The sequence below is a fragment of the Macrobrachium nipponense genome, chromosome 40, assembly GCF_015104395.2.
Source record: "Macrobrachium nipponense isolate FS-2020 chromosome 40, ASM1510439v2, whole genome shotgun sequence".
Taxonomy (NCBI): domain Eukaryota; kingdom Metazoa; phylum Arthropoda; class Malacostraca; order Decapoda; family Palaemonidae; genus Macrobrachium; species Macrobrachium nipponense.
This window is the reverse complement of record NC_061101.1, coordinates 19901326-19918320: the sequence shown is the minus strand read 5'-3', so window position 1 is coordinate 19918320 and position 16995 is coordinate 19901326. Positions and strand designations below refer to the sequence as shown.

Here is a 16995-nt window from a genome sequence, read left to right as displayed (position 1 = left end):
ATCAAGCAGTTCGAATACAGATGACTTGAACATGTGATGAGAAGAGGTGAGAAACAGTTAGTAAGAAAAACAATATAAGTATTTGGAAGTAACACCTGTACGAAGGCCCAAGAAATCACAGGCAGAAAGCTCATGGGACAAACAAAGAGAACTCATTGCATGTCTTACACCTAAGACATGAGGGGAAAAACTAACATAAAAACAACTATGATGATGATGATAATGAAGGGGCCGTACCTCTGCACAGTTAAAATTGCCAGTAAAGACAGATACTATAAGATTGCTACTATGTATATCTGTCCCTTTACCCTTAAAAAATACAAAGAAAATAAATTGCTTTATATCTTACCTGTCTCCTTCACCTCGAAACCGAAGGAGTGTTCTCTTGCAGGCATACAATTTTCCATCTTCTTTACTCCTAACTTTAAAGACCTCACCAAATGATCCAACACCAAGCCTTTCTTCAATTGTATAACACTGTTCAAAGTACAATGCTGGTTTTTCAGCACTATAAACAGGACTGTGAGCTATAAAAGCTGAAATGCAATCAAAGGCAATATTACAATTGTTAAAGATACAAACAGATAAACACAACAATTAGAAATACTATATAACTATTGTAAATGACACGGCAGGAAGTAAATGACAGTGAAACAAAGGTAAATCTACTGTATAAAGGATTATTCCTTGCTACACTTCAATAGGTTACAGGTCTTTCACGCACTCCAACATCACCAGGCTAGGGCGATGAAGAATTTATGTGTTATAAAAATGATATTGTTATGATACAATAAAGTTTCATACATACTTACCTGGCAGATATATACATAGCTATCGACTCCGTCGTCCCCGACAGAAATTCAAATTTCGCGGCACTCGCTACAGGTAGGTCAGGTGATCTACCGCCCTGCTCTGGGTGGCAGGACTAGGAACCATTCCCGTTTTCTAATCAGATTCTCTCTTCCACCTGTCTCCTGCGGGGAGGCTGGGTGGGTCTTCAATTGTATATATCTGCCAGGTAAGTATGTATGAAACTTTATTGTATCATAACAATATCATTTTCATACATTCAACTTACCTGTCAGATATACATAGCTGATTGACACCCTTTGGTGGAGGGCAAGAGACAGCTAACTACTGACTATACAGGTAAACAACATATGTTGTAGGTATTTATAGACCTTGGTTCCTACCTTATCAGGTGGAAGACTTCGTGACTGCTGTCTAGGAGTCTGCTTCACCTCAAGAGCCTTAGCGAGATAGTGATCTGTGGCCAAGAGTTCTTGTGGATCTGTCGATGGGGTATCGTCCACTTACTCGACAGAACCTAACTGGCATTTGTCAATGGGAGCACATCCGCTTATATGACAACACGCCTTTATTTAAGGAGCACACAACCGATCCCGATCACCCGAACCTAACACCCGTGTTAGTTCTAAGATTGCCAAGAGCTATCCCCAAACTCTTAGCAAACAACCACAAACTCAATAACCACACATACAATAATACAAAAAAAAATTTTTGTACCCCTCTAAAAGTCAGCTGTCACTCGATCTCCTAGTGAAGAGAAGTGAAGGTCGCCTGTGCGACACCTGACACTTCCATGCACAGGAAACTCAAGAACACATCCAACAAGAGGGTTACATACATTATTAAGGATCGGTGCTAGCTCCCTTACCCAGAACCGTCTGTGCTGACACAAACGGACCTAGAGAAAAACATTTCTCATACGTAACTCGCACATCTTTTAAATAATGAGATGCAAACACAGAGTTGCATCTCCAATAAGTTGCATCCAAAATGTTTTTAAGTGACATATTTCTTTGGAACGCCACAGAGGTTGCAATTGCCCTAACTTCGTGGGCTCTCACTCTTAAAAGATTAAAAGAATCATCTGGACAATTCTTATGAGCTTCCGTAATAACACTTCTTCAACAAAAAGAAGGCTAAGGCTTGTTCTTGGACATTGCTCTCTTGGGGTCTTTTACTGAGCACCAAAGACCTTTTTGCGAACCCCCCAACTGCTCTTCCTGTCCAGATAGAATTTAAGAGCTCTAACTGGGCAAAGGGATCTTTCTGCCTCTCTGCCCACCAAACTAGAAAGTCCTTTTACTCGAAGCTCCTGGGCCAGGGATTCGAAGGGTTTTCATTTTTGGCAAGAAAGAGAGACTGGAATGAACAAATTGCAGAGTCTCCTTTGAAGCCGACTCGTGATTCAAGGGCGTGCAACTCACTGACTCTTTCTGCCGTTGCAGAGACTCAGAAACAAACACTTTCTAGTGACATTACGAAATGAAGCAGTGTGTGGTGGTTCGAATTCTTCGGAGGATAGAAATTTAAGAACCACATCTAAGTTCCAGCTTGGAACCTTAGGTTCACGTGACTTTGATGTTTCGAAAAGGAGGTCCGTGCAAATCCTTATCATTCGTTAGATCTAATCCCTTGTTTCTAAAGACTGCTGAAAGCATACTCCTGTACCCCTTAATAGTCGGTACAGAGAGATGCGACTTTTCTCTAAGAAACAGAAGGAAATCCGCAATTTCGGTCACAGGGGTACTGGAAAGAGGACAGCTTCTTCGACCTGCACCAGCTTCTGAAAACTTCCCACTTCGATTGGTACACTCGCCTAGTAGATGATCTGCGGGCTCTAGCAATTGCGCTTGCTGCCTGGCGAGAAAACCCCCTCGCTCTGACAAGTCTTTCGATAGTCGAAAGGCAGTCAGAGCAAGAGCGGGAAGGTTTTGATGGTACCTCTCGAAGTGGGGTTGTTTGAGCAGATCTATTCTGTTTGGAAGAGATCTGGGGAAGTCCACTGTCCACATCCATCACTCTGTGAACCAAATCTGAGATGGCCAATACGGAGCAATCAGAGTCATTTTGGTTCCTTCAGATGCCACGAATTTTCTGACTACTTCCCCCAGTATCTTGAACGGGGGAAAAGCGTAAACATCTAGCCCTGACCAGTCTAGGAGAAAGGCGTCTGTTGCATAAGCCCTGGGATCTTCCACTAGGGCACAAAATGTGTCTATCCTTTTGGAGAGGAATGTGGCGAAAAGATCTATTTGAGGCTTCCCCCAAAGGTACCAAAGGCTCTGACAGACTTCTGAGTGGAGTGTCCATTCTGTGGGAAGGACCTGGAACCTCCTGCTCAGTCTGTCCGCTCTCACATTCCTCTCCCCTTGGACAAACCTCGTTAGAAGAACTACCTTCCTTTGGTTCGCCCAAATCAACAGATCTCTTGCCAGCTCGTACAGAGCGAAAGAGTGAGTCCCTCCTTGTTTCTTGACATAAGCCAGAGCGGTCGTATTGTCTGAGTTTATCTGTACGACCTTGCCTCTGACTATGTGTTCGAAGCTCTTTAGCGCAAGGTGAATTGCTAAAAGCTCCTTGCAATTTATGTGCCATGACACCTGTTCTGCCGACCAGGTGCCTGACACTTCTTTGGATCCCAACCCTGTTGCACCCCAGCCCGACTCCGACGCGTCTGAGAACAATGTCAGGCTTGGGTTCCGTACTTGCAGGGATACTCCTTTGTTTTTCTTTAAGGGAATCAACCCACCACTTTAAATGATTTTTTATTTCCTCCGAGATTGGAAACGTGTCCGAGAGCTGTCCTGTCTTCCAACTCCAACTTCTTCTCAGGAAGAACTGAAGCGGACGAAGATGTAGTCTTCCTAGGGGAAAGAACTGTTCGAGCGAGGAAAGGGTCCCCAGAAGGCTCAGCCATTCCCTCGCTGAAGTGCGCTCTTTCCCTAAGAAGTTCGATACTGTGGCACAGCCTTTCCTTATTCTCTCTTGAGAGGGAAAAACTCGAAAACCCGAGAATCCATCTGAATCCCCAGATAAAACCCACGTTCTGGCTGGGGATCATCTGAGACTTCTCGAGGTTCACGATCAATCCCAATGATTTTGTCAATTCCAGTGTTGTTGACAGGTCCTCCAAACACTGCTTGAGACCTGGCTCTGATGAGCCAGTCGTCCAGGTACAGGGAGACGTTTATCCCTTTCAAATGGAAATGTCTTGATACATTTTTCATCACGTCCGTGAAGACTTGAGGAGCCGTGGAAAGGCCGAAACACAGGGCCCTGAACTGATAGATTCTTCCTCGAACATAAATCGAAGGTACTTCCTCGACGAATGGTGGATCGGGATGTGGAAATATGCGTCCTGAAGGTCTAGGGACGCCATCCAATCTCCTTGACGCAGTGCTGCAAGGACTGAAGCAGACGTTTCCATGCTGAACTTCTGTTGTTTTACGAATTTGTTCAGCGCACTTACATCCAGTACCGGTCTCCATCCCCCCCGAGGCTTTTGCTACAAGAAACAAGCGATTGTAAAACCCCGGGGAGCTGCAATCCAGGCAACCAGCTCTATTGCTCTTTTGTCCCACATCTGTTCCCCCATCTGACGAAGAGTATCCATCAGAACAGGGTCCTTGTATCTGGCGGACAATTCCCTCGGTGAGGTTGTCAAGGGAGGAATGTCCTTTAATGGGATGTAATAACCCTTCTTGATGATTGACATCGTCCAAGGATTCGATCCTATGTCTTCCCAGGCTTTCGCAAAGAAATGTAACCTGGCTCCCACAGGTTGTCTGGAGGACAGATTTCTCACTTTCCCTTTTAAAGGGACGGAAGGAAGACCTGCCCCTTTTTCTCGGTTGACTTCCTTCTGGCGATAGATCTAGCTGGAAGGCCTCCTCGAAAGGGCTGCTGCTGAGCTGGACGAGCCACTTTCTTTTCCTCACTGGCCACAGGCCTATTTTTCCTTGAGGATTGTCTAAGGAGATCCTGGGTGAATGGGCAATATCCTTCACCAACTGCGAGGGAAAAAAGATGTTCTGAGAGAGGCGCAAACAATAAGGCGGATCTTTGCGAAGGAGAGACGGCCTTCGTGAGGAAAGCACTGTGAACCGCCCTCTTCTTTAAAACTCCTGCACCAAAGAGGGAGCATACTTCAGCCGATCCATCCTGAACAGCCTTATCAATGCATGTGAGGATGCTATTTAGGGTTTCTGGGTCCAGTTGTTCCTTTTCATGAGACTTCTTGGCAAGAACCCCAAGGGACCAATCTAAGAAGTTAAAAACTTCTAAAGTGTGAAAAAGCCCTTTGAGGAGGTGGTCCGTTTCCGAAAGACCCCATGTTACTTTTGCTGATTCAAGGCGTGTCTTCTCGATGAGTCTACTAAACTCGAGAAGTCTGACCTCAGCTGACAAACGGACAGAGACAATCCCATATTTTCTACCCTTTCGTACCAAATGCCTTTGCCTCCCTGTAAGTTTAGCGGGAGGCATACAAAAGACTGTCTTTCCTAACTCCTTCTTCTTCTTGAACCAGGAGTCAAGAGATTGTAGCGCCCTCCTCATAGATATAGCAGGCTTCATTTTAGGAAAGAGGAAGACTTGTGCGTTTTCGTGCTCGAAAACAGAGAGCGTGGGAGAAGGAGGAGCGGCTGGCGTTAAAAGAGTCTCCATATTCTTCCAAGAGAAGGGACGAAAGAACTTTGTAATTAGAAAATCCTTCCTTCATTTCATCCTCCGAGGCATCTTCTGGGTTCATAGGCTCGGAAGGAGAAGGCTCCCTTCTTTCTTCTGTTTCTTCCCTTACTCTCTTCCTTTCTGAAGAAGCACTCCTAATTGAAGAGGGGCTAAGAGTTACTCTCTCTTTGCTAAAAGATTGACGCTTGGATGACTCCTGTCGGATGTCAGGCTCTTCATGCAGGGAATGCGCCTGGTGTACAGCAGGAGTATCTCGCCTGGCAGGAGTAACGTGTTTGGAACACTCCTGGTGCTTGGCAGGCGCAACGCGCTTCGAATACTCCTGGCTTCTGGTAGGCGCATCTTGTTCCGAATACTCCTGGCGCCTGGGAGGAGTATTAAGTTCAGAATACTCCTGGCGCCTGGGAGGAGTATAAGGTTCGGAATACTCCTGGCGCCTGGGAGGAGTATTAAGTTCAGAATACTCCTGGCGCCTGGGAGGAGTATAAAGTTCGGAATACTCCTGGCGCCTGGGAGGAGTATCGAGGTCCGAATACTCTGGCGCCTGGCAGGAGTATGTTCGCTCCAAATACTCCTGATCCTTGGAATGCGTAAGGTGTTTAGTAGGAGTATTGATCATGGTAGGCGCTTTTCGTTTAACAAGCGCTCTACTCCTAACAGGATCTTCTTCTTCAGTTAACTCTTGGCGCTTGGTTGAAGATCTTGAACGTTGTACTGAATACTCTGGCTCTTTGCGCCTACTCGGAGCCTGGCTCCTGGCTGGAGCCAAACTCTTGACAGGAGTAACTTCCTTTCTTACTTCTCTCCTGTCTAACGCACCGTTCCCGCCGGAGATGGTCGCCTGTGCGACACCTCCCCTGGAAGGCTCGTTGCGCGTGACAGGGGATCGGTATTTAGATCTTTTAATAGGAAGCCTATCATCCTTCTTACGAGTAGGCTCCTTATAAAGAACTCCTACCAACGAGGCTAATTGTTCTTGCATATTCATTAAAATTTTCCTGGTTGAGGAATCTTTCGAATCAGGAGAGGGAGATCTGGAAGGCGCTCTAGGATCTCCTCCAGACCCAGAGTCTGATTGTTTTCTAGCCTTCTTTATTACCGAAGGCGCTCCTTCTTCAGAGAAGCGCTCGGGACTAGAATTGAGCTCATGTTCTTTCAATACCTCCTCCTTCAGCGGACGGGAAAGTTTCGACTCCTTCCATCCTCTTCTCGGAGAGGGCGAACTAGAAGACGAAAAGCACTCTCGAAGGACGCTTTTCCTATAGCGGTCCTTGGCAGTTTGTGATATGATAGATTCTGCCGAAGGGACGCCTGATCGTTGGGGATTCTCCACAACCCCCGTACGGCTTTCGACTTTCCTTCTCCTCCGGGCCAGGGAGCTTGGAAGAGGTCTAGGCCTGGGAGCGTCGCAGAGACGACCAGACGCCCCCTCCACTACACTGGGGACACTAATATCACTAGCGAAACCACATTCACTTTCCTTACCTTCCAATGCTGCCATTTTTCCTGCATTTTCTGAAGGGAAGCTCTGAGTTCCGCTATTTCCGAAGCAGAACTAGAGGGATAGCAATTTGTGAACGGGCTGAAACAGAATGGGCATGATTATCAGAGGAAGAAGCTACAGAACTAGACAGTAAATCACGAGATGTAGACATTCTGCGGGTTTTGTAAGCCGCCTTCCTCTCTCTATCTTTCTCTAACTTCTTCAAGTAAGAAGTTAGATTCTTCCACTCTTGCGCACTCAGTTTCTCACACTCGTTACACGTATTCTCATCGAGCATTCAACCATTCTACAACCACTGCATGTAGTGTGAGGATCTACTGAAGCTTTCGGAATCCTCACTTACAGCCCTCATTCACACACACTCTGAAACTAACACTAGAGTCAGACATATTCACGAATTCCAAAACCAAGTCCAAAAAACAGTCCACGATGGCGAATGCCAAACAACGATCCAAGTACGTCACCAAATATCAGCGAGAGATGGTCAAAAAGCGTTGTGAAAAAAAGAATTCTAGTCAGGAGGAAGTAACAATAAGTTGATACCACCGGCGACAGAGAGAATCTGATTAGAAAACGGGAATGGTTCCTAGTCCTGCCATCCAGAGCAGGGCAGTAGATCACCTGACCTACCTGTAGCGAGTGCCGCGAAATTTGAATTTCTGTCGGGGGACGACGGAGTCGATAGCTATGTATATATCTGACAGGTAAGTTGAATGTATGAAACATCACACTCTTATGATTAAAAGTTTTGACTTGTAAGTCTCCTCAAGTGAAATTTGAAAAAAACATATTTATGTATTCATCTACCAACCAAAATCATACTTGAATTCACACACAGGTAGTCCCCAGTTATCAGAGGACTCGGTTAATGGCTATCCAGTTTTATGTAAAATCAGAGCTAGCTGGGTGAAGGAGTTCACCAATAGTATGTCAAGTACACCTTGCTTCAGTATAATCAGTCACTGGTTGGCTAAGTTCTTCCTTTTGTATATCTACATTCAGCATTTTCATATAAAATTTTCCACCAAAATCAGCCCAATAAAACTAAAAAAGTGAAGTGAATGTTTTGGCAGCATTTGGTAGGAGTTTAGTCTGGGATTTGGCTTTGTCCAGTGACTTCTTCCTGGCCTTTACTCACGGTAGTGGTCATTCTATGACAGAGCTGCTCCCTCAACTCCATACCCTTAGTTTTCTAATCATGTCTGCACCGAAGCGCAATGGTATAGAAGATGACATATTGTCATATCCAGATATGCCTCCATGAAAAAATAGACTCATTCATTGATAATAAAATTGAAGAAATATTTGAAAATCTTGATACTGATGTTGACATCAAGGTATACGACAACAAAAGGGAAAAAGGACAGTGGCTCACCAGCAATCCTAAGCACCTAGCTAGCAAAGACTGAAATATTCCCCCATCACGAAGAAAACTTTATGATCCAGATTTATGGTTAGATGAGAAAATGCTATTGGTGATGGTGCATATGATGCACGTAAATGGGAATCAAACATCATGAATTTATTTTCTTCACACACACACACACACACTGATGAAAACTGAAATGAAGGAATTCATGATTATGTATTGCTCACAAATCATGAAAACTGTAAATCATTAGTTTAAAAAGAAATTGATAAGACAAAGATTGTCCATTCTCAATGAGTAAAATGTTTTAGAAATTCACAAATACTCAGTTTGTTTGCTAAAAGAAGTTGAAAGCCAACCACCGAAAATGACGGAGAAAAAACTTGTCGTTGGTCAAGTTTTGTACTAACTATTTCCATTTGGACACGTGGGCCAAGGTTGTTCAAAACCTCTTGACTTCCCTAACTCGGACAATCCCCTCAAGTGTGCTCCTTTACTGCCACTTACTATAAAATATAACTGTATCATGCCCTTGTAATCTTTAGTGCTTTTTTTTATATATAAAATACACCACCAATATACAAAACTAAATCTGTATTATCATACAATAAGTACTTTTGAACGGTTTTTAGTTCAAATTAGGAAAGACAATCAATCACACTATATATAGTCTGTCTGATTTAAGAAATACATGCCACAAAGACAAAATGAACAGGGCTAAAATTTAGCATATAGTTGAGTTTTCTATGCAAAGATGTTTATAAATGTAAATATGTATGTAATTGCAATCTGAGAAGAAAAGTAAAAGACAACAAATACATTCAGTACTATGCGACATAATGTTTCTCATAAGATAATTATATACATTTGTGTATATGCTGTCAAAATATCACAGTTTTTGCACAGATGGAGTTCAACTGTCATTTACCAATAAAATACAAAAATAACTGAAGACTAATATATATTTGACAAAAAAATTTATGTTTATATAAAGTCACAGAGAATTTAACAGGATTAAAATATGAAAAACATTATACTGATAATCATATATACATAAGTAGCAGTCCCCGGGTTACGATGGGTTTGGCTTACGACGTTCCGAGGTTAAGGCGCTTTTCAATTATATTCATCAGAAATTATTTCCAGTGTTACGACGTGTTCCACGGTTACAGCGCCTACAACGCTGATCTGGCAGCAGAAACATGACACCAAAAATGCAAAATAATCAATATTTGAAGGTTTTTTTGATGAAAAATGCAATAACAATGCAGTTTCCATAGTTTTCAATGCACCCAAAGCATTAAAAGTAAGGTTTTTCTTACAGAATTTTTGACGATGTTGCGGCTTACGACGATTTTCGGCTTACAACGCGTCTCAAGAACGGAACCCCAGTTGTAACCCGGGGACTACCTGTACCATATCAGCCATGACGAAGTATCTGAAATCTGTACCTAATATGGTGAGTGAAAATCTCACAGAGAAAACTGCTTCTTCTAAAGTTAGTTTTAAAAGATTTTTAATTATATTCAACCATGACATTCATAAATGTCTCCTTTATAATACAAAATCATTTAAAATAATAAAGGGAAAAATTCTCTAAATCTTTTGTGTGATAACAAAAAATCACACCAATAAATATTTCTTCCAATAGTTTAACATTGGTCTTTTTTAAGGATTTCATTAAAGAAAGATTTGTCTGATCATATGTAAAGATGGCATTTTATCAGCAAGAACCACCAAAACATATTCAACACTGTTGCCTATGAAAACCTTGTGAGCGAGATTTCAAATGGGTAAATACATCTGGCACTCCTCTATTCTTTTCCTGGCCACACCCTAGTTATCACAGTGTTTGAAAGACTACAGTCGAACCCTGCTGTTCACGGACTTATGATTCACAGATTTTTCTAAGGACTGTACTATATACATACCCATTAATCGTGGAAAATTCACCTGTTCAAGGTATTTTTCACTGAGAAATATTCACAAATTACCGTATTTTCATATCACTTTCATTACTAAATGCACTTTTTGTGATAAAACTTAACATACTCAGGTATAAGCATTTAAATTTTTTTCCCATCAAATTAAGCAGTTCTAAACATTTTTCAATGGGTTTCAAGCATTCGTGGATTTTAGCTATTCATGGAGGGGGGGTGTGGTACCCATCACGCACGAATAAGGGGGGTCCACCGTATAGTTGACATGGAATCTTACAAAGAAAAGCCTTTTAACTTGACTAACCTGACGGGAAAAATGATTGCCACCATTTACTGTACCACCAACATCCAAATAATCTACTTTACTTTTTATACAATTACTTATAAATATACCTGTACAGATATATATCCCAAATGTATTGCATAGATTAGAAAAGAACACTTTTTATAAAGAGATACAGATAAATAACCCAACCAACTGGAAAATACTAAAGAAAACCATCCATATGAAAGCCTTTCCCGATATAAAATCTTCCAAGCTTGTATTGTCTCTACGAAGTCATTTCTCAGAGATAATACAATTTACAGGGCTATACCAGTTGAAGTAATCATCATTGTAAGAATCTCACTCTTACAGAATGAAATGCAATACCCTATGTAATAGGTTTTAGCTCTACAAACAAGATAGCCATGAAAACTAAAACCCTCTCTTGAAGAAGGTATGCTCCTCATACAACAAGTAACTTCATACTCCCAATAATTCAAAAGAAATCAGGATTACAGGAAAGATGTGACCTTGGAGTTCAAGTTACTATAGTCCTTGCAGCAAGCAAGGGGCTTAAATTACAATTTCCCCAAGTTTAAAAACAATTTAGAAATCCAGGTTTACATTGTAAAATACAGTATCTGCATAGTATGAAAGCATATACTACTTACATGTATCAGAATCTTCTCTAAAAGAGACTGGCTGAGGACGATCACGTTCTGTATCAATTCTTGAAAATATTCTTGTGACTGGACAACTCTTCACTGGTGCCCCCCTAGGAGTGGAGCAAACTTTGGAGAACCACGAGACTGAAAGAAAGAAACCAGACATTAATGATAGACAAGTTTTCCTTGTATTATTCCTTTAACCACTGAAGGAATAAACACACTCATGATGCCTACAGGAAAACACTCTCCTTCAACTATTCCAAAGACATTCTAGAAAATAACACCATCTTGCACTCATCTCCGAAACTTAATTATAATACAGCCTAGTATCTGGCCCACAAATGTAACTGAACTAACAGAAGTCAAACAGCCAAGGCTAGCTGTGTATATAATTTTACTGGGAAAAACCAAAAGACCATGAATTTTAAGGAATGTCTCAGAATTCTGGATGGAGAACATTGCAAAAGAGCTGCTGAAGAGTACATACCTGTAGTCAATCCTTCTCTGGCAATTGGCAAGAAAGCAAAAATTCATAAATCAAAATTATGGCAGTTTGTCAGAGTAATGGATTTAAAATGGGGACAATCCCAAACAGGTACATTCACTAGGCATAGGGTAAACAATCACGGACGATCCACCATCATCATGCTGGCGGGTCTTGTTCACTCGATATTTAATTGGCGAAACAAGAATACAATTACAACTCTAAGCATACCATTCAAAAGATTGAAGTTTCGCCAACATAATGTGATATATGAAAGCCCATAACGAACTATAAGCATGTGACGCTCTTCATAAAATATGTTTTCAAGGCAGTTTTGAAATCCAATATGGCGGCTATCGTGTGGCTACCGTTTAATCACGGACTGTCCACCATCTTTCCCAGCCTTCCCAGCACTCATTTGAACAATGTTAGCATATATATATGTAACATTTATTGATCTTACTCAAGATTGCAGTTGTAATCAGCACAATAAAACTACATTTGTTGCCTATATTAGTGAAACTACATTTGTTGCCTATATTAGTGAAAGTATGAAACTTGTTATTCCCAGGGTCATGGTTTGAACTGAATTCATTTTTACCTTGTAATCGGTGGTTTTATCCTTACTGCCATCACAACTGAAACTCCACAGTGCTTATTTGATTGTACATAATTATACACTTTTTGGTCTTAATTCACTCCACTGCACTTGAACCACATTGCTGTTCCTGGTTCCTAAGCGCTCACTCCACAAACACAGTTACAAGCAGCAGACGATGACACTGTTATGATGTGCAAAGCTTTATTCCCTTAATTGTTTACTTTACTCATTATTTAGTTAAACTTTACTTTTGTCATTTCAAAATGTTTATTTAATTCATGTCTATTATCCCTTTTTTGCAACCAAGTTACCCCCGAAACATTACAGATATATTTCTAAAGTAAATACAATCCAATGTTTCTAACCTTGTCGTACATCTGGCTGCCGAAAACCATCGCGGAGCAGACGACGATTAGTGGATTATATATATATTTTTTTTGCTAGCACTTTTCATTTATTTAAGTCTATATTAGTATTTTGATTTTTTTAATAACTGTATGCCAGAAATAAATGTAACCTTTAATGTTTGCACGCTAAGAATGGCAAAATCATCGTTGCCACATTAGTGGAGCTTCACACATACGCCAATGCATTATCATAAACTGTTTCCATGAATTCTAGTTGTCATAGTAATGCTATAATGATAAAATTGCTTTAATATTTATGTATATATACTTTCAATACATAGGCTAATTTCACCAATTTCCATGTTTTGTGTCTTATACCCAGTTTGGAGGGTGAACACACCAATTGGCAACAGAGAGAGAGAGAGAGAGAGAGAAAGGAAGATGAAGGAAAGAAGAAGGACAGGGGTGGCAGTGGAGGTGGGGGGAGAGGGTAGGTGGAGCTTTTTACCCGTGTTCATATCATTTCTGGATAATGGAGTTTTTGTCTCTTGGTACGAGACTAGTGTCATTATTCTTTACGATTAGTGATTTACGATACCCTTATAAATTACGGCACTGGGTGTAATGCACTATAGCAAAATCTCGTTCTGATACGAGTGTTCGTTACAGAAATATTGCCAAAAAACGTGCTTGCACCATCTCTGAAACCCATAGTAGGTATGTAGCTTAGTTTTCAATCAAGTTTTTTGTGATAAAGTATTTTTTACAAGCTACCTATTGTATAAATTTGTATTTTTCTCAATCAAACATATGCTCCTCAATACTAACTTTCCCCTTTTAACGACTTTCTGGTCATTGCAAATTCGGCCCCATTAATTTCTTATGGTGCGAAAACAGACAGAGGCCCAGGGACCGAAAGCGATTGCGTCACACTACGGCGGTAATCCGGCAGTAAAACATCTTCATATATACAAAAAGTAAATAATAAAGATAGTATATACCTATGTGCATTACGATTATAACAATTACATGAATAGCTGATAACAATCTGCATGAATAACAGATAAACTGTTCTACAAGAAAGTTGAGTATAGCAATTATTTACAATAGGTTCCGAAAAATAAATACTTAAATTTAAGTCAGAATCCAGTTACTTTTTCAATAATGAATATTTTCAAATTAATCATCATAAATATGTAAAATATCGATGTTTTACTATTTATTTAAATAATTATCAAGTGCACGCTTTGTCGTCTTCTACCAAAAATGAAGTTTTTATGTTAAAACAAAGTTTAATGTATACTTACCTGGCAGGTATATATATAGCTATATTCTCTGTTCCACCTGGCAGAAATTTTCAAAAACTCGCGGCAAACGCTAGTAACCTATTAGTAGTTCAGGCAAAACCACACCCCCCCTTACCGTGGCGCTAGCGCTAGGAAACCGTTCCAATTGGCCAGATTTCTCTGAACCCTGTCTCCTGAGGGGAGGCGGGGTGGAATTAATTATATATACCTGCCCAGGTAAGTATACATTAAACTTTGTTTTAACATAAAAACTTCATTTTAATGTATGACACTTACCTGGCAGGTATATATATAGCTGATTGACACATTTGGAGGTGGGTCAAAGACAGCAAACATTATTAGAGTATAAAAATATTATTAAAATATTATTAAAACTCTAGGTTCCTTACTGCTAAGGTAGCTGACTTCATAGGTCCTGCCTCTAAGCCTGCTTAAACCTTAGGAGCTCTCAACAAGGAAGTGTCCTGTATGTTGAAGAAGCTAAGACGTGGAACTGACAACTGGACGTGACCAATGTGTTGACAGAACCGTACAGCCCCTTATGCCACGGCATTCAAGCTAGTAATAGATCATTTACCTGAACTACACACACACCATCACAAGATAATACTAACAAGACTGATAAAAGTACCGAACACTTTTCTCAGACGACCAAAACACAAACACCATCACCTAATAAAATCAACTAGCTTAAAAGAAGGTTATGGGGTAGTAACTCCTTTGCCCAATACTGTACTGTACCAGAGGACACGTATGGACCTAGCGTCTGACAATTATCAAAGGTTGTCTGAATATCTCTAAGATAATGAGACGCAAATATTGAATTAGTTCTCCAATATGTGGATTCAATAATTTCCTTGAGGCTAAATTCTTTTTAAAAGCTAATGAAGTCGCAACTGCCCTGACTTCATGAGCCTTCACTTTCAAAATACCAAAGCTCTGCTCTTGACACAACATATGAGCTTCTCTAATCAACTCTCTCATGAAGAAGGCTAGAGCGTTCTTCGTCATGGGTCTACTGGGGTCTTTAACTGAACACCACAGAGCATCAGAATTCCCTCTGATATCTCTTGTTCTTTCCATATAAAACCGCAATGCTCTCACTGGGCAGAGAACTCTTTCTTGCTCGTGGAACCCACTAACCTCAGACCAGACCCAAAACTTCAAAGGATCTTTGGCCAAGGATTAGCTGGATTCTCATTCTTGGCCAAGAAACCTTCTTGGAATGAACAAACTGCGTTGCCATGTCTCCATCCCACCTTCTTCGATATGGCCTGAAGCTCACTAGCTCTTTAAGCGGTTTGCCAAAGCTACTAAAAGATAGTTTTCTTAGCAACATCTCTCAGAGAGGATTTATCTAAAGGCTCGAATTTGCTAGAAGTTAAATACTTCAAGACCACATCGAGGTTCCAAGCAGGTGGCCTGCATTGTGTTGTTTCTTCGTACCAAATGACCTAATCAAATCTCTAAGGTCTAAGTTATTCGAGATGTCTAGATCTCTGTGTCTAAACACTGAGGTTAGCATACTCTTATAACCTTTGATTGTCGAAACTGACAAGCCCAATTCCTTCCTCAAGTATAGAAGGAAATCTGCGATTTGGGTCACAGAGGTATGGATGAAGACACTTTCCTGTTCTTACACCACTTCCGGAAATTCTCCCACTTCGACTGATATACTGGCCACTGCACTGGCCACCTCTCTAGAATATCCCCTCGCTCTGACAAGACTTTCGATAGTCTGAACACAGTCAGACCCAGAGCGAGGGTATTCTTGTGAAACCTGTCGAAGTGGGGTTTGTCTGAGTAAAATCTACTCTTAGCGAAGTGTCCTTGGCGTATCTATTGTCCATTCCAGTACCTCTGTGAACCAACTTTGGGCCGGCCAAAACGGGGCTATTAAGGTCATCCTCGTTCCTTGGCTCTCCCTGAACTTCTTCATCACTTTCCCCAGTACCTTGAACGGAGGAAAAGCGTACACAATCTAAGTTTGTCCAATCCATCAGGAATGCGTCGATCGCCACTGCTTCCTGGTCTGGAACGAGAGCAATAGGTTGGTAACCTTTTTGTTCTGGCTGTCGCAAACAGATCTACTACCGGACGGCCCCACAACTTCCACAGGCTCTGGCAAACCTCCATGTGCAACGTCCACTCCGTCGAGAGAAGTTGTTCTTTTCTGCTCAAACAGGTCCGCACTCACATTTTTCTCTCCTTGTATAAACCTGGTGAGCAGCACGACCCTTTCCTCTTCCGCCCAAAGCAGAACTTCCTTTGCCAGCTTGTAAAGGGGAAAAGAATGAGTCCCTCCTTGTTTGCGGATGTATGCCAGAGCCGTGGTGTTGTCCGAGTTGATCTGCACTGTCTTGTCTCGAATCAACTCTCTGAAGTGCTTCAAGGCCAAGAAAATTGCCATCAGTTCCTTCCTGTTTATGTGCCAACTTGTTTCTTTCTTGCTCCAAAGTCCCGACACCTCTTGAGGGCCTAATGTCGCTCCCCAACCCCGCGTCCGACGCGTCGGAAAAACAAGACGAGGTCTGGGCTCTTCTGCTGAAGCGACATCCCTCTTGCTAACCTGCCTGGAGTTAGCCACCACTTTAATTCCTCTTTACTTCGGCAGGATTAGAAAACTGGAGGAATCCGGTTGCAACTTTCTTGGCCATGAATCCTTCAGGAAAAACTGTAGAGGTCTCATGTGCCAGTCTTCCTAAAGAAATGAACCTCTCTAGCGAATAGTGTGTGCCCAGTAGACTCATCCACTCTATTGCTGAGCATCGGTCTTTCTTTAGAAAGTCTGCACCTTCTGAATGCATTGGGCTTGCCTTTCGGGGGACGGAAAAGCCCGAAAAGTCACTGACGATATCTGAATCCCCAAATAAACTATCTGTTGTGGGATTCATTGAGACTTTCCCATGTTTACCACCAGACCTAGTCTTTTGCTAAGTTCAATGTTTGATTCAAGTCCTCCAGACATTGACTTCTTGATTGGGATCTTATCAACCAGTCGTTCCAGATAA

The 16995-nt window shown here is 41.5% G+C and overlaps 1 protein-coding gene across 1 annotated transcript in view; it reads right to left on the bottom strand.

Annotated features, from left to right (window-relative positions):
* Positions 1 to 12725, bottom strand: part of LOC135212189 (membrane-associated tyrosine- and threonine-specific cdc2-inhibitory kinase-like) — a 41936-nt gene extending 29211 nt beyond the window's left edge. The window contains 4 exon segments of the mRNA XM_064245635.1: positions 350 to 536; positions 11249 to 11357; positions 11360 to 11386; positions 12696 to 12725. Coding sequence (XP_064101705.1) covers positions 350 to 536; positions 11249 to 11357; positions 11360 to 11386; positions 12696 to 12725 — 353 coding nt within the window.
* Positions 12726 to 16995: the final 4270 nt, after the last annotated feature.